General features: G+C 40.1%; 1 protein-coding gene across 17 annotated transcripts in view; it reads right to left on the reverse strand.

The window, feature by feature from the left end:
* The window catches only part of SCMH1 (Scm polycomb group protein homolog 1), a 184,610-nt gene that overhangs the window by 59,957 nt on the left and 102,122 nt on the right, over positions 1-22,531 (reverse strand). For 15 of the 17 annotated variants that reach the window (XM_053212367.1, XM_053212361.1, XM_053212336.1 and 12 more), the window contains one exon: positions 21,736-21,979. The exons of the other annotated variants lie outside the window; for them this stretch is intronic. In XM_053212367.1, the coding sequence (XP_053068342.1) occupies positions 21,736-21,979 (244 nt within the window). The remainder of the gene's footprint in view (positions 1-21,735; positions 21,980-22,531) is intronic. 17 annotated transcript variants of the gene reach the window in all.

Here is a 22,531-nt window from a genome sequence, read left to right on the forward strand (position 1 = left end):
CTTAAATGTAATTCATTCAGATTCCAAAGACCTCTTTGGAACACAGATGTGGGAGTATACTCAACATCTCTTTTAGGGCTTTCTTCATAGTGAATCATTCCAGTTAAACCTGGGTGGCCAGCTAATGCATGTGTTTTGGAGTCATAAAGACTTGGATTTAAATCCACTACATAGTAGGTATGGGACACTGGACAAGTCACAAGCTCTGGGCATTTTTTTAAAAATTGGGATTATAATATCTACCTAACAGCACTGTAAGAATCACGGATCATGTAAATTACCTTATACAGTACCTATCACAGAGCACATGCTCCTACTCAGCCCATTCTTTTATTTTTTAGCAGTACTCTTCTACGGTGCAAAAATACTGGCAAATAATACACTGATAGAGCCTACTAGTAAGACTGGCATGATTTGAAAATCAGACTTATTGGAAAGTTTATGGGCTTTGGAATCAGAATGATCTGGTTCCTACCTTGAATCTGCCATCTCCAAGCGGTTTAATTTTGTACAAGTCATTTAACATTTCTGAGCTTACTATCTCCTTTGGGAAATGGGGATAATCTCACTCATAGCACTGTCTGAAAATTATATGTGAAGCTATAGTAAAGTGCTCAAGACATCTGAGCTCCACAACCAATGTTTATTTTCTTCAGTTCTCAACCCTCAGAGCAAATGAACAAACATATACACGTTCTTACTAGTTTTCTCTTGAGGTCCTAGACTTCTGATAAAATAAAGTTGGTGTTTTGTTTTTGTTTTCATTGCTAGTACTAGGCACTACCGCCAGAAGGAGGGAAGTAATGGCAAAAGTGGATAGATAATCCAGGTCTCTTGACTCCTTATCCGATACTCTTTTTGAACTCACACGTGTGCACACATACACACACAAACACGCATCTTTCCCTTTGGTATATTGGCTCCAAATCCATTCTACTTTTTTTTTTTTTTTAACTTCCCAGCTCTGTTTCCTATCAATCAAACTCTTAATTGTTCCAAACTTTAATTTGCATGATGGACTCATTAATCTAATTGTATTTTGGCTAAATACTACATTAGCATAACTTCACATCTTGGGGGAATAGGAGAGGAGCTGTTCATTCTCTAATTACTTTCATTGTTGTAAGTCTTATCTCTCCAACTAGTTATATAACTTAACCAGAGCATACTTTTTTAGTGCTAGGAAACCCCCCACCCATTTCAAACCTGCAACAGCAGGCCCACTGGACCCATAACAGCAGAGCAATGTCTGGGAAACACCATCTGGACTTCCTCCGTATGTTTTATATGTTCTTTGAAATTTGTCATTAGCCCTTGGAATCTAGACCTTGCTGATGCCTGATTTATGCTCTTGGCTTGCTCTCTGATCTACTCTTCAACATTCAGCTTTGGTAACTGGCCTAGAGTCCCTAAGATCTGATTTTGGCCTGTATTTTGTTTTCAGCCATATCACTCTCTTGTCTATGTTGATACCCCAAAGGGACTCTATGGCCAAGGTGATATGGCATGTGTCCTAGCACCCTGAATCACGCTGAGTGCATATTAATAATTCATTAAAACGTATCAAATTGGTGGTGGGGGGAAGAAGAGAGGGTGTATACATTAAAGTGGAGCTTGCCCAGCCTCTCAGCAATAGTACAAAGTGTAAAGTCAGCGTGTCAAGTCAGCCTAAAACTGGTCTAGAAACGGCAGAACTACTCACTAACACTTTCCTGAGGAATAAGACACAAGGCATGAAAGTTTATAGCTGTTTCCATGAAAACAAGTGATGGGTCTCTTTGGTATTCATTACATAACCAACCAATTAAATAAAACCAAATATATTGGAGGAAAAGACCAAGAGACCTGTGGGGGTGGGGGGTGGGGGGTGGGGTGGGGGACGGGTCTTAGGAAAACTATTTTGTAAAGCCAGTATTCTGAAAGATCCCAAACCAAAAGATGAAAAGAAATCAGGTAAGGAAGGAATAAAATAAATCCCCATTATTCACATTCCAATGAACTGTGGCATGGTAAAAAGAACAGTGGCCCAGGACATAGCAAACATAGTTGTGTTTCTGAAACTAAAGTGTTACATCACTTTGGCAAATTTCTCTGTCCTCCATTTTTTATGGTCTGCCATTTCTTCAACATGCATCTCTTCAGAATAAGGGTACTATTATAGATAACCATAATAAACTTGTCATACTGAGTTATAAATATCTCTATACCCCTGCCAAAATAGTGATTACTTATACAGAGTAGAAACTATAGGAAATGCAGGGGGAAACAGAGTAATGATAATAATACTTTAACACTATTTTCAGAATAAGACAAGAGGACAAAACATAAGATAAAGAAGACCTAAACAACACAATCATCTGAAAGTCTATTAGTCATTCTAAATAGATGTCTACACCTAAGCTCCTGATCTCCCATCTCTTGCCTTCAAACTTGTTCCTCTTGGTCTTTTCTGCCTCATTTTATCCTCTCAAATGGTTCAAGGATGCAGTCATCCTTGACTCCTCTCTTCTTCTCATACATATTCCATGTCCCATGAGCAGTAAATTCCACCAGCCATAATTTCAAATACGTCCAAATTCAGGCCATTGCTCACCATTCCCTCTCCAACTTCCTGGGTTAGGTCACCATTACCTCTAACCTGGGTTAATGCAATAGCCTCCTAAATGGTTTGTCCCTGCCTCTCTTGTCTAATTTCAACATAGCTACCAGAGTGAGTCTTTTAAAACATATCTCAGGTATCAGCATTCCTGTGCTCAAAACCTGCAACACCTTCCTGTCTTACCCAGAGTTAAAGCCAAGTCCTTATGCAGACCTACTGAACCCCATAAGATCTGATTCCTCATTACTTCTCTGACCTAATTTCCTACCACCCTCCCTCCATTACTCTACTTGAATAATACTGTCCTTCCTGCTGTATACACTAACCTAGGGATTTTCAAACTATCTGGTCTCAGGACTGCTTTACATTCTTACAATTTTGGGAGATCACAAGGAGCTTTTGTTATGTGGGTTATATCTATGATATTAGAAATTAAAACTGAGAAATTTTAAACATATTAATTTTTTAAATATTTATTTATTTTTGAGAAACAGAGCGTGAGCAGGGGAGGGGCAGAGAGAGAAGAACCGCGAGATCGTGACCTGAGCCAAAGTCAGACACTTAATTGACTGAGCCACCCAAGTGCCCCTAAACATATTCATTTTAAACTTAATAAAACATGTGTATACAATATATTTTTATAAAAATTACTGTATCTTCCAAAAGAAAAAAATTTAGTGAGAATAGCATTGTTTTACATTTTTGCAGATCTCTTTCATGTCTGAATATAGAAGACAGCTGGATTCTCTGCTTCTGCATTTAATTTGTTGCTGTATATCATTTTAGCATTTTATTATCACGATTATTATCATTTTTAAATGTTTATTTAGTTTTGAGAGAGAGAGCAAGACAGAGTGCGAGTGTGGGGGAGGGGCAGAGAGAGAGGAGACCCAGAATCCGAAGCAGGCTCCAGGCCCTGAGCTGTCAGCACAGAGCCCGGCACGAAGCTCAAACTCGTGAACCACGAGATCATGACCTGAGCTGAAGTCGGACGTTCACCTGACTGAGCCACCCAGGCTCTTTAGTTGCTATATATCACTTTGATTGAACTATATGAAGTACGTGAAGAAAATATATATTCATGGAGATATGTAGTTAGAAAAGGGAGGTATATTTAAAAGGAATTTTCAAGTAATTGTGGATATTCTCTTTAATATTATACCAAAACTCAACAAGTGGTAGTTTCTTAAATGTCAGTTGAAACATGGAATCTGAAACCTTACCAATGAACTCTGTTAATGTTAAAATCCACTGGTCAATCTTATACTTTGAACGGATCTTCCTTCCAAAGTACACATGCATGATTTTGTAACATCACGTACCGGTCATTTGGAAAATATCGTTTCACTGAGTTATGCAGATTTTCCAATGTTGGCACATTTATTATGCAATATCAAAAATTCACAATACTCGACATCATCATAATCCTATCAGAAAAATCGGTATTAAGAAGCTGTCAAGATCTTGATGGCAGACACAAGTTTTCCAAAATTTGAATTTACATTTGAAAGCTTGAATTTTATCACTGTCAACAAATGCTATTAGTTGTTTTCCTTGAAGTGACAGGCTCACTCAGTTCATTTTTGAGAAAATGTCTGCCAATACCAAAGCTGAACAACCACAGTTTGCCTGTTGGGTCATTCTTCCAAGTGAAAATGGTGATCCATAAAAAAAGGAGATAGTTCAGCTGACGGCTCAATTTTACAAGGGCTTTTTCTAGAGGCGACCAAGTACTTTGGTGTGCATCAGAACTGCTTTATTCATACTTCCCATTTCCTCACACAGAATATTAAAAAGAGAGGTACTCACAGCTTGGAATTTGACAAAATTAATAAATTTTACTGTTTCATCAAGAGCACTGGTAAGTGAGCCTGGCTTCTCCCCACCTCATCCCAAAAGGTGGCAGTGAAAGATATTACTATCACTACAGTTTGGTGCCACGGCCTTAACTTGTGCCAAGGAGCCAGCAGTTTTGCTCACCATCGCTTTTGCACCATCAATGCAAATATCAGCTTAGTGAAAAAGGTAAATAGAGTCAGTGTTATTCTAAAAATACTTTTGAGCTCAGATCGATCCTGTGAAAGCATCTTGGGGATGCCAAGGATCCAAGGATCACAGTTTGAGAACTGCACTAAACACTCTCTTGCTCTTCTGCACTTAAACTTGAAGCTCCCTTTGCCAGGAAAGAATTTTTTCTTTTTTGCTCAGCTATCCATATGGAACCTTTCAGTGAGATTTTCCCCGATCATCCTATATAAAATAATACCTCCACTCACCCTCTGCCTCCTCCCACCCCCTGGCACACTCCATCCCCCTCCTTCCTTTTGTTCTACTCAATCTTTCTACAGAGAAACTATCACTCACTATTTTCCACCTCTCCCAACTAGCATAGAGATTCCTAAGGGCAATGCTGTTATTGCCACCTCCTAGAATTGCCCTTTACACACGGTAGATGCTCAATAAATCTCAGTTGAGTGAATGAATGTAACTCATAATCTAGCATTTGATTCTAAGATTCTGGTTTCTTAGTGGTTCATGTCTTACTTCCCTAACTCCAAGAGCAGAGGTTAATCTACATTCCATGTAATCCCCAAAGCTTCTGGCACTTGTCTTGGACATACTATGCATATTCTCTTCTCTAGAGATTATTTGCAGTTCCAGAGTCAACTCTGGGTATCGCCAGTATGTATATATGTGGAATGACAGAAAATTGACAAAAATTTTTAGCTACTTCTTTCTGGTTTGCAACAATTTCTATTGTATAAACACTGTAATTGGTATTTAACAATCATGACCTCAACTCACTGGCTCTGTTTCCTACCCCAAAACATGTGGGAAGCAGAAAAAGAAAATTGCCATTCTGATGCTGTTTTCTGGTTGGTTTTAAGCAGAAGGTTCTTGGTTTAACATGCAAAGGCTTATTTTTAAAATGAACACAATTGGCTCAGTGCAGCCAAGATCCTTAAACATATTCCAAATTAAAAAAATTTTTTTAACCTTTATTTATTTTTAAGAGACAGAGACAGAGAATGAGCAGGAGAGGAACAGAGAGGGAGGGAGACACAGAATCCGAAGCTGGCTCCAGGCTCCAAGCTGTCAGCACAGAGCCCGGCGTGGGGCTCGAACTCATGGACTGTAAGATTATGACCTGAGCCGAAGTCAGTCGCTTAACCAACTGAGACACCCAGGTGCCCCATCCTTAAACACATTCTCTATCTTTCACTTAATCTTGCATTTCTGGGAGGCTAACTTAAGGATATGTTCCTCAGTATCGAAAAAAATGTCTTAAATAGGTTTATCATAGCATTATTATTAAAGAAAATTTGGATCATCAAAGTAGGGGAATAATTAAGCAAAGAGTTACATATCTATTCAAATTATGTAATCATCAAAAATGATGGCTATAAAGACTGTATAATAACACAGAACCAGGCAGATGATAAAACGTTAACCAAAAAACTATAAAAATATAATATTCAGTGATTAAATTATATTTCAAAAAATTATTTGTAAAGAATAAAAATCAGAATAAAATATACAAGTTGTTAACAGTGGCAAAGGAGAGGAGGAAGATGGGAGGCTCAGATGAACAGATCAGGTCCAATAACAAAGACAACTGTATGGACAGACACTAACCTTTTATGCCTTATTCCAATTACTAACTGGATGATTTACCCAAAACAGAATGTTAGAGTATTACGACTCCTTTTTTTTTTTTTTTTTTTTTAAAGATGGAGAAACTAAACATTGTAGGGAAAAAAATGTTTGCTTAAAAATCTCCCAGGAAGTTAACGGCAAAGCCGGAGCTGGACCCATGGATATTTGAATGTGATGTGTGATTCTGAAATACGCTGTGGTTTCTTCCTTCATAAAATATATAGTAGTACTTACCTAAGGGGCTATTGTCAAGGTAACATGAAATAACACAGGATGGGACCACTACAGCACTGGCTGCATGGTATTCAATAAACATTAGCCTCTTTCCCTTCTGACTCTGGTGAACTGTTACTGTGCTGCTACATGGGAGGTTGAGGGGCAGAGCAGGTTGGAGAGGGTTGGAAACAAAAGAAAAGAGGACAGCAGCCAATGGGCCCCTCTGGCAGAACAGTACTTGCGATCCTGATGGTTTTGGGACCCGGCATCGCTGTTATAGCAGAAGATAACAGCCAATGGGAGTCCTGTCTGAAGACTAAAGTGGGCCCACTAAAGACTAAAGAGCACTAGACAGGCCATTGTCCTGTCTCCCTCTCCCCTGCTGTATGTGCTCATTCCTCTCATGCTGATAATTAGTATGAAACCATTCTAAAGCTTTCTACTTCATAGAGAGTAATTTGGGCCGTATCTGGGACCAGCTGCTTTTGGCGATGCACACATTAGCAGTAATTTCTGGCCTTTTAACCTAGTCCAAAGAAATGCCATGTCTTCACATGCTAGTTTTTAATCACTATGGGAACCTTCAGTTCTGCTCCAACTCTGGCAATCTGCAGTATGTCTAAGGATACAAAAGGGCAAGTATACTTTACCTAAAACGATGGATGTACAGTAGTTATTTTAGTGTCTTTGAAACAAAAGGTATGTTTAGACATCAAGGAGACCTCTCAGGAGCTGGCTCAGAGTGCTGTGCCTTTAAGGTTGGAAGAAATTGTATCTTTTGTCACAAATTCATCTGAACAACTGGTCTTCCTGATTTGCAACTGTTGACTGATTTCAGATTTAGTTTTCTAGTTTCTGTATCTGCTTATGCTTAGATCTGCCATATTCGGCTGACAACATGTCTATCTCTAACTTAGCATTTATTCCATTTATTTAGTTTGACATCAAGTCCATGATTTCCCCAGCATCTTATCTTAGACTGCTTCCAGTTCTACGATTCTCTAGCATTGAAAGATTAAAGGAATGCGGCTTTAAAAGAGCACGGCTTTTCCCAGAGAAATTGTCCCTTGAATATTTCAAACTCACTTCTTTTGCTCCAATCCTGCCTGCCACTACCTTAAATATGATTCTCATCATCTCTTGCCTTAATCACTGAAATGGCCAACTAGCTGGTTTCCCAGCCTCTAAGTTACCCACTCCCACCATTACCTCTATCCCTTACCTGACAGGTCATAGGGATCTGTTTACAACACAAACATGATCAGGTCACTGCTTTGGTTAAAACACTTGAATGGTCTCTTCTTACTTGCTGGGTTAGGTCCCTCTGAACAGGCCCTGCTTATTACCTTACCTCATCTGATTTTAGTTTTCTGACATATGCCCTGTGTGTCAGTTTTCAGGATTATCTCTCCCTGGCTTGTGCCTTGTACATGTGAGCTCCCCTCGAATGCCCCTTCCAAGCACTTCTTCAGGTGGCTATCAACTCTAAGTGTCCTTTGGCAAATAACACAAATCTCAAGAAGCCCTCCCCAACTTCCCTCTTTTCACCGATTCAATCTGAACGGCATTATTTTGAAACTTCATTTGTTTCTGGGCAACTCTTAAATATTTCGCTCTAAGTTTAACAACAACTATTTTATAAGCACTTATGTAACACATAACTTACAAGTATTTATGTAATACACATAAACTTAAACTGTTTTAATATGACCCATGAAAGACTCTCCTTCTTTATCACCCTATGAAAAACACATATCATCTAATAGCAAACCCAAATAAAACTCGAAGAAGTGACTTACTCTTACTATGCATCAATTTCCTTGTTTATTAAAATAACAGCATCAGACTAGAATGACTAATAACTCACATTTTTTGGAGAGCTTAGAATGTGCTGGCTGTTGCTCTAATATATGAACTCATTTAACTCCTTACAACAACTCTGTGAGTAAGAAATATTATTGCCTCCATTTTACAGATGAAGAAACTAAGGCTAAGGGAGGTTAACATAAGTTGTTCTAAGTCACACAGCTAGTAAATCTCTAAAAAGATCCTTCTATTTTGGAAGTTCTATGAGAATTCTATGGTTCTAAAAAATATTCAAATCTAAACTAAATGCAGAAGAAAGTCAAATCAGCAACAATTGTTTCTACTTTACATTCTATTTATTCATATCTCATCTCCCCTAATGAAACTATATTCCCTGTTATACCTAGCATACTTGCGAATACACAGTAGGAACTCATTAAATATTTCTGAATAGACTGCTGAATTTTCCATTTTTAGCCTCATATATTACACTAAAAGGCCAGGTATAGGTCAACAGACATTACTGGGATAAGTAATAAGATAAAGGAAATCCAACTGCTTCTCCATGTTAATGTGGAAAATAAAATTAATTTTTATTTTATAAAAATTTATAATTTTTATTTTTATATAAATTTATAATTTTTATAAAAATTTATAATTTTTATTATATATAAATATAATACTATTTAAAAATTTCAATGGGGTTGGGGCTAGCTCCTGCCAAGTTAATCAAGATGAGAATATTATTTTATTTGAGATATAGTAACATAATTCTGAAAACAAAGACACACATAAACAAATGAAAGCCAAAAGAAGAAAAAGTGTGGTGATACGCTGTCACTAAAAAGTACAAGTAACCAGGGACACCTGGGTAGCTCAGTAGGTTAAATGTCTGATTCTTGATTTCAGCTCAGGTCATGATCTCACGGTTTGTGAGACTAAGCCCTGAGTTGGCCTCTTCACTGACAGCGTGCAACTTGCTTGGAATTCCCTCTCTCCCCGCTCTTGGCCTCTCCCCACCCCCACCCTGTGTATGCTCTCTCAAAATAAATAAATAAACATTTTTTTAAAAAGTACAAACGGGGCGCCTGGGTGGCTCAGCTGGTTAAGCGTCTGACTTCAGCTCAGGTCATGATCTCTCAGTTCATGTGTTTGAGCCCTGTGTTGGGCTCTGTGCTGACAGCTCAGAGCCCATGTCTCCCTCTCTCTCTCTCTGCCCCTCCCCTGCTCATGCTCTTTCTCTCTCTCAAAAATAAGTAAACATTAAAAAAAAAAAAAGTACAAGTAACTAGATAGGCACTATAAGCCCTTATCCAAATAGGCTTCCAGGTGGTATAAAGCAGAGAGACAGGCTACTGAGAGCTATTCCAAGAGTGGGAAGAAAAGACAGGCAAACTTCCATGTATTCAAAATATCCTTGGGGGATCCTACCCAGTGCCCCAGACGGCTTTTTTCTTCCCTTTTACTTCCATGAACGTTAAATTTCCTAGGAATATCTCAATTGGCCTACCTGACTGCACAATTATATAATATATACAGGTGGCTCTACTCTACTCAATTATGAATGACTTCCCCTGTGAGAGCTACTGTATTTCATTTTCTATGACTGAACAGCTGGTTGTGACTAGCCTGGAAAACGGACTTCTTTTGTCCAGATGTACAGTAACTAGCTATTGGTGCTTTGAAGGGTCTATCTCCCACTCTCGATCCTTCTCCTTCTACCTCCAACACGTATCACAAACTCATCCCCACCTCTTGAAAAAGGGCCCTGGAGTTTCCGGTAGGTGTCACCATGCATTTCCAAAATCACTGATGGAAACCTCTCACGTGAGAATCACACGTCACAATTCTCAAATTACTTTCACATTCATTAACTCAATCTTATTCACAATTATCTCAGACTCATTTACCTAATGGCTATCTCTAAACCTCATTTGAGGCACAAGAGAAATGAAGCGTGGTATAGTAGAAAAAACATGGATTTTGACGTTAGAAACCCATGGAGCTAGGTTCAGGTCCTTGCAAATCATTTAACCCCTTTGAGCTATGGGTTATTATTAGGTTTGGTTGAGATACTGCTTGAGGATGTGGATATGATAAGGACTGTGTCTGATATAATTTAGGGACTTAACAAATTTTACTTCTTATTCCTGTTGGTAAACTTTCTGAGCTTCAGTTTCTTCCTATGTAAACCAAGGTCAAATACGGTAGTTCCCCTTTCTCCATGGTTCTGCTTTCCATGGTTTCAACTATCCATGCAGGCTGGAGGCAAATGATCCTTCTTCTGATGTACCAAAGTCCACAGTACCTAACACCGTCACAACGTCCCCTTTATTCACTTCATTTCATTAAGTAGGTATTTTATCATCTCACACCATCACAAGAAGGGTGAGTACAGTACAAGAAGATACTTAGAGACACCATATTCACATAACTTTAATTACAGTATTAAAACTGTTAATTAAAACTGTTCTATTAAAACTGTTCTATTAAATTAGTGTTAAAACTGTTCTATTAAATTAGTTCTATTAAATTAGTACTGATTGTTAATTTCTTACTATGTCTAACTTTACCATAGATACATATGTATAGGAAAAAGCATAATACATATACTGATAGGATTCAGTATCATCTGTGGTTTCCAGGCATCCACGGGGATCTTGGACTGTATTTCTGATAAGTGGATGGTGGGGGGGAGGGGGGATTACGATCCTGCAAACCCCGCAGGTGGTTTGGAACCTTCTATGTGGCACTGAAAAGGTTAACTTCCTTTCTTATTAAAATGGTGCTCATTGAACATCTTTCTAAACAACATTATAAAAGGTGGTTAGTTTAATGTAATACCAAAATAGTAGATACACAAAAGGTTAAGCATTTTTATGATCTACATTCTTTTCCATGGCAAGTTACAAATGAGACTGCCTTTAAAGTATACTCTGACTACTGACCATGGGTATGTGGGAGAACTCAGCTCTAAGGCAGGCTTCCATGTTTCTATACAGCTGATACTATATGATCCCTATTGCTTTGAATGAAGAAAAGCTATCTTTGGGAAAGAGAAGGAATCCTCTTATCTAATGAAAACTTTTCCCCGAGGAAAATACTTGGGTGTGTCACAACCTGGACAGTATGATAAAAAAGAACTGTAAAAGCACTTTCCAAATCTTGTGATTTATGGTCCCTACCCTTCAGTAGCAGAGAAATTAAAAAAAAAAAAAAAAAAAAAAAGGTGCCAGAAAATCCTCCTTTCTAACATGGCCATTATGTCCTGATGTTTGGTTCAACTTGTGCTGAACCTAGATAAGGGGTAATGGTAAGAAACTACTATAACCATTTTCAGTATATAAAAACAGAGGAAATGCAATCCCTCATTTTCAACATGCTAAGCAGTATAATGCTCTCTTAAGGGAAGCGAGAGTGCCAATCCTCTCTGCACTAGTCAGACCATCCCTGATGTGCGGAGTTTGCTCTGGGCACAACACGGTAAGCTGAAATGGGTCAAGAAGAGATCCAAGCTGATGAGGGGCTTAGAAACTATCCAATTTCAGATATAACTGAAGGAAAAAGGCCTGGAGGAACAAGAGTATCAAGAGGTGTGTGAAGAAGGCTTTGGGTGAAACAAGAAACAAAATTAGAGCCAAGAGATAGATACTGGGGGAGAGCAGATTTCAGCTCAAATTTAGCAAGAACACTTTTAGTCATTAGCGCTATCACAAATGAAAAATGTTCACCTCTGGGAGGTTATAATCTCCCTGTCTCTGGAAGAATTTGAGTAAGGGCTGGATATGTAGTTATGGGGACGCTCTCAGGGAGAGGCCTGAATTAGGTCGAGGGTTAAATTTGATAACTTCTGAAGTTCCCTCTAACCCTGAGATTCTAGACTTCTATGACTTTATTTACCTTCCTGACATCTTATATTTAATGTTAAGGCAAATAAATAAACCTTAACCAAAACAACTTCTAGATAGACGAGAACATGGCAACGAGTGACTCTGAAGCCTTCACATGTTGCGAAGATAAGCTCACGATGGATACAAGTTTCCCAAGATTCTGATTTTCACTTGAAAGTTTAAATTGATCATTTACAGCAAATGCTTATAGGTTGTCTTCTTTAAAGTGACCAGCTCACTTAATTTTGGAGAAAGAGTCTGCCAAATATCCAAGTCGGTTTTTCTTTTAATTATACATGATGTTCCATGAAAAAGTGGCTACTTTAGCTTGCAACTCAAACAAGCCCACAAGTGCCTTTTCCTGAGACAACCATTATACTTGGATATGTTAAAGATGGAGAAACTGAACACACAGAGGTTGATTTGAACCTAGATCGTTTGGTCTCTAAAGTTCATGCTCTTCCCACTATTTTACCTTGAAACTGATAAACAAGAGTGTATCCCCAAGTAAAGGAAGGAAGATAATGAACTAAACATGCCTACTTATAATAATGAAGGGTGTCAGAGTATTTTTGACTTCTAGGTTTCTCCAATAATCCTTAAGAGTCTTATTTGCCAAAAAAAATTCATTATCAGATCTCTCCTCTCTCTGGCAACAACACAGTATATGGAATTGAAAACTGATGTACAAAATGTTAAGTAAGCCCAACTTGTGTGTGTCTACATGACATAGAACATGAACAATGGGGGGAAAAAAGGAGCAGGGGGAAACCCATTTGGTTTATCAGTTTCCTGGACTGGGATCTTGTTTTCACTCACAGCAGTGTATCGTTGGCTTGGCATTGTAATTTAGAGGATGTGTTCTTTATTAGCTTTGCTCAACTTGGCTGGGTTCAGCTATGTGCTGCCAGCTGGGCTGATGCCAAGGCTGAAACTCCACTCCTCTAAATCAAGTTCACTTAATGCAGCATGGGTTGCCCCTTGTTCTGATCCAGCTCGGTTAACACTTTCGGTTCTCCAGATCTAGCTCCTTCTTTCCTGCTGGACTCTAATTCCTACAGCATGGGGGGAAGACGTTTCATTTTTCCTGTGAGTTTTTAAACTGATAAATCTACAGAGAGTGGGGGAAAACAGGAAAATAAGATCGTGCATGACAGGACCACAAGCCAACTTTAAGAACCTTCTACTACTGACAAAGGAGTGACTGGCCTTAGCTGTTGAGGGTAATAGGCAAGAGGATTTGGGAGCAATTTCTGCAGGTGTAGGGCTATGTGTTCTCAGAAGATGATCTGTGAATGTGTCTGGTGAAACCGAGGGCCCTCGGTGAAAGCACCCTGTGATGAAGCGCATGCTGGTCAGCCACACAGTCACACGAGCGCAGTCCAGCTTTCCATAGCGTAAGACAGTGAATCCCAAAAGCTTGAAACTCCTGCCTTCTTGCTGTATCACCCTCATACTCTTGCTTTTTCTTTGCTCTGTCAAAGAGTTTGCCAAGTTTTCCTCGTCTTCTTTCACATACATGGATGTTTATGGTCTACTTAGTAAGTCACTATTGAGATTACACCTGCAATATTTCCTGAAAAAAATCATATAATTAAGGGAGAAAATGTGACTGCATAGAGTTTATATTATTGATTTCCAGTCCGGCTTTCCTAAAAACCACATACACTAGGGGATTTTGCTGGGGCGCCTGGGTGGCTCAGTTGGTTGAGCGTCCGACTTCGGCTCGGGTCATGATCTCACAGCTTGTGAGTTCGAGCCCCGCGTCAGGCTCTGGGCTGACAGCTCGGAGCCCGGAGCCTACTTCGGATTCTGCGTCTCCCTCTCTCTCTCTGACTATTCCCCGCTCATGCTCTGTCTCTCTCTCTCTCAAAAGTAAATAAACGTTAAAAAAATTTTTTTTTAACTAGGGGATTTTGCAAGTTGATATGTACTGATGCTGGCACATAGTAGGTGTTCAATAAAAGGCTGCCAAAGAAAACTACATGGGTCTAAGAATTCTAAAGAAAACAGTAGGTGTGGTCAAATCTATGAACTGTTTAAGTCACATCTCACTATTTCCAGGAGTTTGACAGATGCCAGTTGTTTCATTACATGTGCCAAAAAACTGCTACCATTCTCAGGCATCTGTGGCTGGTGAAGGCAAGGGAACTGGGCAGAGCCGAAGGGGCAGCTTATGGGAGCTGGAAGAGAGGTATGGGACAGGACTTTAATGTCCTTTAGGCAGACATAATTACAATCAGTGGGAGAACCTAGATCCCCGCTTCATAATCTAGTGTCTCATGTCACTGCCCCATTTTCCTATTTCTATTTGTGTACCATCAGCATACAATCAAGAGAAAGCCTCATCTCATAAATACATGTATGTTTTTGGACCAAAATAGAGCATTTAAACACTTCTGGCACAGTTTTCTTGAGATGTCCAGGCATCTAATTCAGATAGAACCCATAGCAGGCATCTCCCTGTGCTACCTGGTGCATAGCACATGAGCACATGCTCATTTGCTTTCAATTACTCACTCAACCTGGGAAGCAGGCACCTGTCTCTAACCTCCACCGAGCCTAGCACCACCAAAAGTGTGGCTCTACAACTGTCGGCCACACGGATGAATAAAGGCTGGAGTTTCTAGATGTGAGTAGAGTACAAGGCCACATCTGCGATGATGACAGAGATTGTGTGTGTGTGCATGCACATGTGTGGAGGAGGGAGGAAACGGTATATTAAATAAAGGCGAGGCCTGGAATTAGGATATCTGAGAAGGTAAAAAGGAAAACAGCCAAACAACCAAGTAGCTGTCCTCATTAAGGGCACCAAAAAAATTTGTTTCGCTCGTTGATCAATGTGCCCACACTGCTCGTGACATAGTGAACACGCCTTCTCAGAGATAGGCACGGCATGTTGGTTGCTAGAAGTTTCCTATGGAGAGGACGCTCTCCTGCTTGCTGTGGCTGATTAGCAAAAGAAGTTGGATGGAAGGGCAGGTGTAGAGCTGTACAAATGTTTCTGGAGACGAGTGGCCTCTGCCATCCTGACTTTTGGCCATAAGGTTTCCAAAATTTATAAGACAGAACGTTAGTTTAAATGGATTTCACTCTGCTGTGAAAATGGGAGTAGCACTCTCACTTTGGTAATTAAGGGAGTAGTGGCTTTAGATGTTGATGAACAGAAATGGAATCAGAATATTCAGTGTGATCTACTTCACTCAGCAAATTATTACTGAATAACTACCATGTGCCAAGTGCTGGGGAGATGAAGATGAATAACTTAGTTCCATTTAACAAGGAGTCTAGGCAGTAAGAAACCCTAACTTCCTAGACAAAATGAAAAGGAGAATTTTAGCTTTCTCATTAATGCTTATACAGAAAAACTAGCAAAATTTCCATGTTGTAGGGGTAATTATTTGTTAAACAAGTAAAGTAGTTGCGACAGGTGTTCGACTGTAAGAACTCATATTTTGGGTTCTTTATTCAAAGAATATGTCCCCCCCACCCCCCTGCCAATCTTTTTATCCTTTTCACCACAATGTCACTGCCTCAATTCTTTCACTGGCATATTATAACAGCTTGTTAATAGGCACATCTGCCTCCACCTTCTGGAAGCCACCTATCCTTTCACTGTTACCAGAATGGTCTTCTAAAACACAAATCTGACCAGCGACTCTACAAAGCCCATTCAATGTCTCTCACTGCTTCTAGGGCAAAGACCCCAATCTTTAAAACAGTCTAAAAGGGCTCTTCTCCAGCCTTTCCGCTTTCCATTCCTCTCTCTCCATGCTACAGTCTAGTTGTCTAAGCATCTTTCAGTTCCTCAACACATTTTTTTTTTTTTTAATCTTGGGCCTCTACTTCTGTTTCCATGGCTACCTAGAATTTTTCTTCTGGTTTCAGTCTGATGTCACTTTCTTTGGAAGCCTCCTCTGACCTCCACCTTCTAGTCTTCAAACTAGGTAGGGGCCCTTCTGTACTTTATCACTTTGAAGCTGTAATTTTCTATTTGTCTACACACTCCCCAAACTGTAAACTCTAAAGGCAGACGCTCCCTCAATTAAGCCAATGACTAGCACTCAGCTGTGACTTAGGGCTTAGAACTTGAATGAATGGATGGATGGCTGAAGAAAATCAACCCATTAGTTGACCTACGTGCTGTGTACATGCTGTGACCTACAGTTTAGCCTGGCTTGTGTTATTCTCGCCTCTACCCTGGTTTTTCCGTGTACAGTTTAGGATTACAATTTAACCAATCCTCTTTCTGACCCAGAATCCCAAAGTGGCTATAGTATAGTTTCCTAGATAGTTTTATAAGAGGAAGAGGCCGTCCATAAAGTATGGAAAATACTTTTTAAATGTTTCACAGAAACAATGTGAAGAGATATTCTGAAAGTTGTGTTTTGAAGCATCAAATTCTTACTCTCTAGACTAGAGTAAAACTACTATTCCCCTCAACCATAGCACCGAGTCAGATTATGAAGCATTCTCTTTGTATGATGCCACAGGTAGAAGGGGTGGAATGAAAAGGTAGAGGAGGCCCGGCTGACCTTTTACTCCAACAGGTGTGCTCAAGGGCAGCACCTCTCCTGGACCCCATATTTGTATCAGCATATTGAGAGCAGCCAGACCCAGTTACACTCTATGAAGTCACAAGAACTTGGGAGTATAATCCAGACAGCAACACATTAATTTATAATAAAAACGTAAATGCGCGGTAGCTCACAGCTCACATTCTCTTCCTACTGTAAAAGTTGCATAGGAAGCTAAACTGTAATCTAAAATGGGCTCACCCAGATTGAAATCAGTGTGGATGTCAGGATGGTGAGAAGCCTAGTTAAGCATTACAGTCGAGCCAAATGGACCGAACTCTCTGTTTTTTAAAGTTTAAAAAGTAAAACTTGCCTGTTTCAGTTTTATGTTAAGTCACACACAAAAAAAGTGATGAGCTTAAAAAACAAAAACAACGCTTGCCTTTTATAACCAAGTACCCTGGATTAGCTGTAAGCTTTGTATTTGCTCTTGTGAGAGTTGGCTGGGCGCCAGGAGTTTAAGAGCTAAAAAGGATTACTACCTCTTAGCAGAAGAGAAAACGGCCAGCGTGCAGGAGTCCCTGAGAGAGGCAGAGCCCTAGGTGGCTGGAGGGCAGAGCAAAGTGGTAGGTGAGCCGGACCCAGAATCGAGCAGGAGACAGTCACAGAGGTCCCTTGTTACCCATCCCCAAGAGCAGGAATGGACAGTATCACAAGGGTGGGAGGGCCATCGAGGGTCACCTAGTTCAACCTCTCATTAGGAATCACTTGCTCACAGACAGAAGTTTGTGGCCCAGCTGGGACTAGACCCTCGTTCAAAGCTCGGATATTCCCCAACACTGCTTCTTTCCTATTTCGTATCAGGATCTGGAAGCCAAAATCCAGGGTCTCAAACGAAGCTTTGAAGAAAGCCTGAAGGAGAATGGGGAGAGTACAGGGGGGACATGTGTGAAGGCAATATGGCTCTAAGTGGCCTTGACAGCTGGTCCTACTGGAAGATCTCCATGACTTCTCCCTCTAGACTCAAATATCAACAGAACTAAGTCACTTAATCCTCTGAAATTTATTTTTCTCATAAATAAAATGTATCTGAAAATAATTATGCCTAGTTGAGAGTTACCAGGAATATAAAGTGAAATAACGCATGTAAAAAACACTGAATAAAATCGGTGTTTTTTCCTATTTGCTGAGAGCAAGAAACAATCTCATATTACTTTGAATTTTTACCATTTGCACACGAATGGCCAGAAGGTAGGAAGGGAGGAGGAGACAGCATGATTAGAAAGAGAACAGGCTTACACAGAGAGAACATCTTGTTTTGAGAAAAGAATTGAGTAACCACATTTTTTCCACATTGGATCACTTGCGCTCTAGCCAGGACACTGAGGTGGCTGAAGTTCTGCTGTTACTGAACAGCCACACTGGAGAACCTACGGAGGGGGAGGGGAGGGGGGCAAGGGAACTGTTGGAGGAACCCTGGCTGCTGGAATGATGGCCAAAGGATCTGGTCTGGAAATGCCAACCAGAAGAAGGTCTCTCTCCACCTCTGAGCCATCTGCTGATCTGGTCATCTGCTGTTGAAAATCGCAGCTGTCCCCAGATACGCAAAGAGGCGGATGAAAACAGTCAGCAAACGCCTCTGGAAGCATCAACCACATAGTCGTCGTATTTCTTATCAGCATGGTGCCCAGTCACAAAGGAATACCTGCCCAGCAACGCCTGGGCACAAAGACTCCCTGGTCTTGTGGCTGTGGAGAAACGCTAAGAGATTTACAGCAAGCATGATGAAATTGCCTAGGCAAGAAAGTGAGAAGACCAACCTACTCACTGAACATAGCCAGGAGCACCGAGGTTTATCCTACTTGTCTCAAGTAAGCAAAAATGACTCCGCTACTATCTCCAAGGCACTTCTCTTCTCCCTGCTTCCACAGAAGATACTGCCTCACAGGGCTTGCCGAGGGACAGCAACGGGTTGTTTCTCATAGCAATCTCAGGCGCTTGTTTCTTGAAGCATATGGAGGAATAGCACTTTCCTGAGGCAAGAAGTGTGTCTGACCGCTGCCCTGCCCCATCTCAAGTTTTCCCCACCCCAGTGCCACCAACCTAATCCCAGCAACTCTCCCCTCTTCCTCGTCCACAGTCAGCACAGCACAATCCATTCTCCATAAGCAGTCCGAGGGAGTTTTCAAATAACAGCTTTATTGATATATACTTCATATGCCATAAGCTTCACCCCTTTAATGTGTACAATTCGGTGTTTTTAGTAGATACACAGATGTGCAAACACCTTCCCGATCTAATTGCAGAGAATATTTACCATATTGATCAAAGTGACCTCCCATTTCCCTCTCCCCCGTGCTACTGACAACCACTAATTTACTTTTGTCTCTGTGTTTTTGCCTCTTCTGGACAGCCCATACAAAAGCAATCATGCCACGTGTGGGCTTTTGTGATTGGCTTTTTCCTCTCAGTCTCATGTCTTTTAAGGTACATCTGTGGTGTAGTCTATTTCAGGACTCATTCCTTTTTATTGCCAAACAAGATTTCATATGAATATACCACCTTTTATTTATCTGTTCATCACATGATGAACACTTGGGCTATTTCCACTTTTTGGCTACAATGAATAATGTTGTCATGAACATACATGATACATTTTTCTATGGACATGTTTTCTGTTCTTTTGGGTGTATACCCATGAGTGGAATTGCTAGGTCATGGGTACCTCCATGCTTAATACTTTGAGTAACTTCCAAACTGTTTCCAAAGTGGCTGCACCACTTTACAATCTCACTAGCCATGTATCCAATTCCTCCACATTCTCACCAACACTTGTTATTGCCTTTTGATTATATCTTACCCATGGATGTGAACCGGTATCTCCTTGTGGCTTTGATTAGCATTTCCCTAATGGCTAACGACATGGAGTATCTTTTCAAGTGCTTATGGGCCTTTTATATTATCTTCTCTGCAGAAATGTCCATTCAAACCCTTTGCCCATTTTTTAATTGGGTTGCCTTTTTTATTGTTGAGTTGAATTCTGGATACAAGCGCAAGTGACTTTTTAAAAGTAAATCGCATCTTGTCACTCCCCTACATAGTACCCTCTAACAATTCCCCACATGTTTAGAATAAAATCCAAATTCTCACTCTGGCTTTCCAGGTCCTACAGGGTTTTGCCACTTTCCTTCCCACACAGCGCTCTAGAGTAGGAGCAGTCTTCTCTCTGCCCCTGAAACACATATGCTCACGCACGTCTCAGCACCATGATATGTATGCCCTGTCCTTGCTTGGAATTCTTTCTGATCATTCAATTCAAATATCACCTTTTCAGACAAATTTTCCTGAAAAGAAATTGTATCTAAACAATCTCCTCCCATGGTGCCTGGGTGGTTCAGTGGGTTGAGCATCTGACTTTGGCTCAGGTCATGATCTTGCAGTATGTGGGTTTAAGTCCCGCAATGGGCTCTGTGCTGACAGCTCACAGCCTGGAGCCTGCTTCGTAGTCTGTGTGTGTGTGTGTGTGTGTGTGTGTGTGTGTGTGTGTGTGTGTGTCTCTCTCTCTCTGCCCCTCCCCCACTTGTGCATGCTCGCTCTCTCTCTCTCAAAAATAAGTAAACATTAAAAAAAATAATCTCCTCCCTCTGCCAAGAGGAATGAGGAAACTTTTGAGCATGATGGATACGTTCATTATCTTGATTGTGGGTCATGGTTTCATGGATGCACACATATGTCAACACTTTTCAAATGGTATATTTTAAATATGTGCCGTCTGCTTCACTTGTCTTACACTTTGATAAAGCTGTTAAACAAAAAACCCCTTCTCAGTCCACCTTTGCTGCCACTATTTCATTATACTTTATTCCTGAGGAGAAACTGGATCTGAAATCATCTTGTTTATTTCGTGATTTCGGTGTTTATCACCTATCTCATCCCACTAGAATAGAAGTTCCAGGAGGGCAGAAGTGTTTTTCATCCTTGTAACTCCTGTATCTTCAGCTTGGCTCACAGTTAAGTGCTCAATAAATACCAGGCTAACTGAATGAATGAAACTGACAGAGGTTTAGAAAAGGGACTGACAGACAATAGGAAGGGTGACTTTCTACGCCTTCAGATTAACTAGCACTTTTAGACTTCAGGGATGAGATTCTTAGTATTTCTTTTATTTAGAGCAGCTATCTCAAATTCTATTCTGGATGATGTCCAACACCATCATCATTAGAAACATAATTTACTGTTCAATTACTCTGTGGCACTATTCTAGCATTTTATATATACTCTTCCATTAGTAGTGGTTATTTTTATAATAATAGCATTATAATACCAATAATGTGGCATATTATATATTATCTAGTAATTATAATAAATATAATACAGGATGTAATAACTATGATAAGAGCAGCAGTAATATAATAAAAACATTTGTTTAGCACTTGCTATTTGCCAGATATTATGTAAGCACTTTACCCATATCATCTCATTTATTCCTCACAGTAACTTTATGAAGCAGGTGTTCTTTTACAGACAGAGAATTTGAGGTTTAGAGAGGCAAACTAACTGCCCAAAGCCACACGGCTGGCAAAAAAAAAAAAAAGGCAGAGCTGGAACTCAAACCTAAGTCTACTCTGCTTCAAAGTTCATGCTTTTCCCATTGTGCTACGGTGCTTCTCCAGTATCCTGATGCCACACTGCTACTCCAGCTCATATGCAAAGCCCCTGGGACCCGAGAGAGAGGTGCACCTTGAGACAATCAATGCTACTCAAACTCTGAAACAGGTTAGGAACAAAAGTGACAGGGAGGAAAAGCTAGTTGCCTGAGAATAAACTACGATATTTAGAGTAAGGAACTTTTACTTTATCCCAAACTCCACATCTAGCTTCCTTGGACATTAAATTCTTATTGTTCCTGATTGCTCTCGGGTAGACACTGGTGTTTACCTAAGCTGCCTACTAGTGAGGTTTACTGAAGATACGCTGACCGTGGGAGACCCAGGTAACCTCCCTTACCAGCCTGGGTCCTGATTTCAAGAGCTCATGGATGAGCCTTTACCTTTAGTGCCAGGTGGCTGTAGGTTGTCTCCAGTCAGGGAACACCAGCCCACAGGGAAGATGTCCCGGGAGTCGAAGCGGCACCAGTAGTCAAAGGCCCCTCGCCACCCATCAAAAGTGACAAGCACCTCTGAGCCCCGCACCTCCCCAATAGTGGCTGGGCAAATGAAATGAGGGTTCTTCCTGTCCACAGCTTCTAGCTTCATTCCCATTTTGAAGAAGTTGTGGGAAGGCGAGGGTGGTTCCTAGATGAGAAACAGAAACATACAGACCTAGATGCAAACACAAAGTCTGTGTGCCCCAAGAGACTGCTACCAAATTTGGAACGATGAAAAAGTCACCGGCTGCTACCGAAGATTTATAATGAAAGTGTAGTCTTTCTTTTAAATGAATTTCAGAGTATACCAAAGTATTACTTTTTATGTCCTGACATTTTACCATTTTGATTCTGATTTTTTTTAAGAAATAAAAGGTAACATTTTTAAATCTGAATCCCTTTTGTGCCCATTCCTCATGCATGTTTTCATACTTTACTATGTATGTATGTGTGTGGGTGTATATATACATATATGTGTGTATATATATATATATATACGCATCCATTTGCATACTTCAAAATTTTATATAAATGGTATTATACCATACATATCATTCTACAACTTTTTTGTGTGTGGTTAATGTTACACTTTTGAAATTCACCTATGTTGATAAATTTAGCTCCAATATATTTCAAGTGCTAATAGTTCATATTCCATTATATGTATATATTACAACATATTCATTCTATTCAGATGGAC

This window comes from Acinonyx jubatus, chromosome C1 (assembly GCF_027475565.1).
Source record: "Acinonyx jubatus isolate Ajub_Pintada_27869175 chromosome C1, VMU_Ajub_asm_v1.0, whole genome shotgun sequence".
Lineage (NCBI taxonomy): Eukaryota > Metazoa > Chordata > Mammalia > Carnivora > Felidae > Acinonyx > Acinonyx jubatus.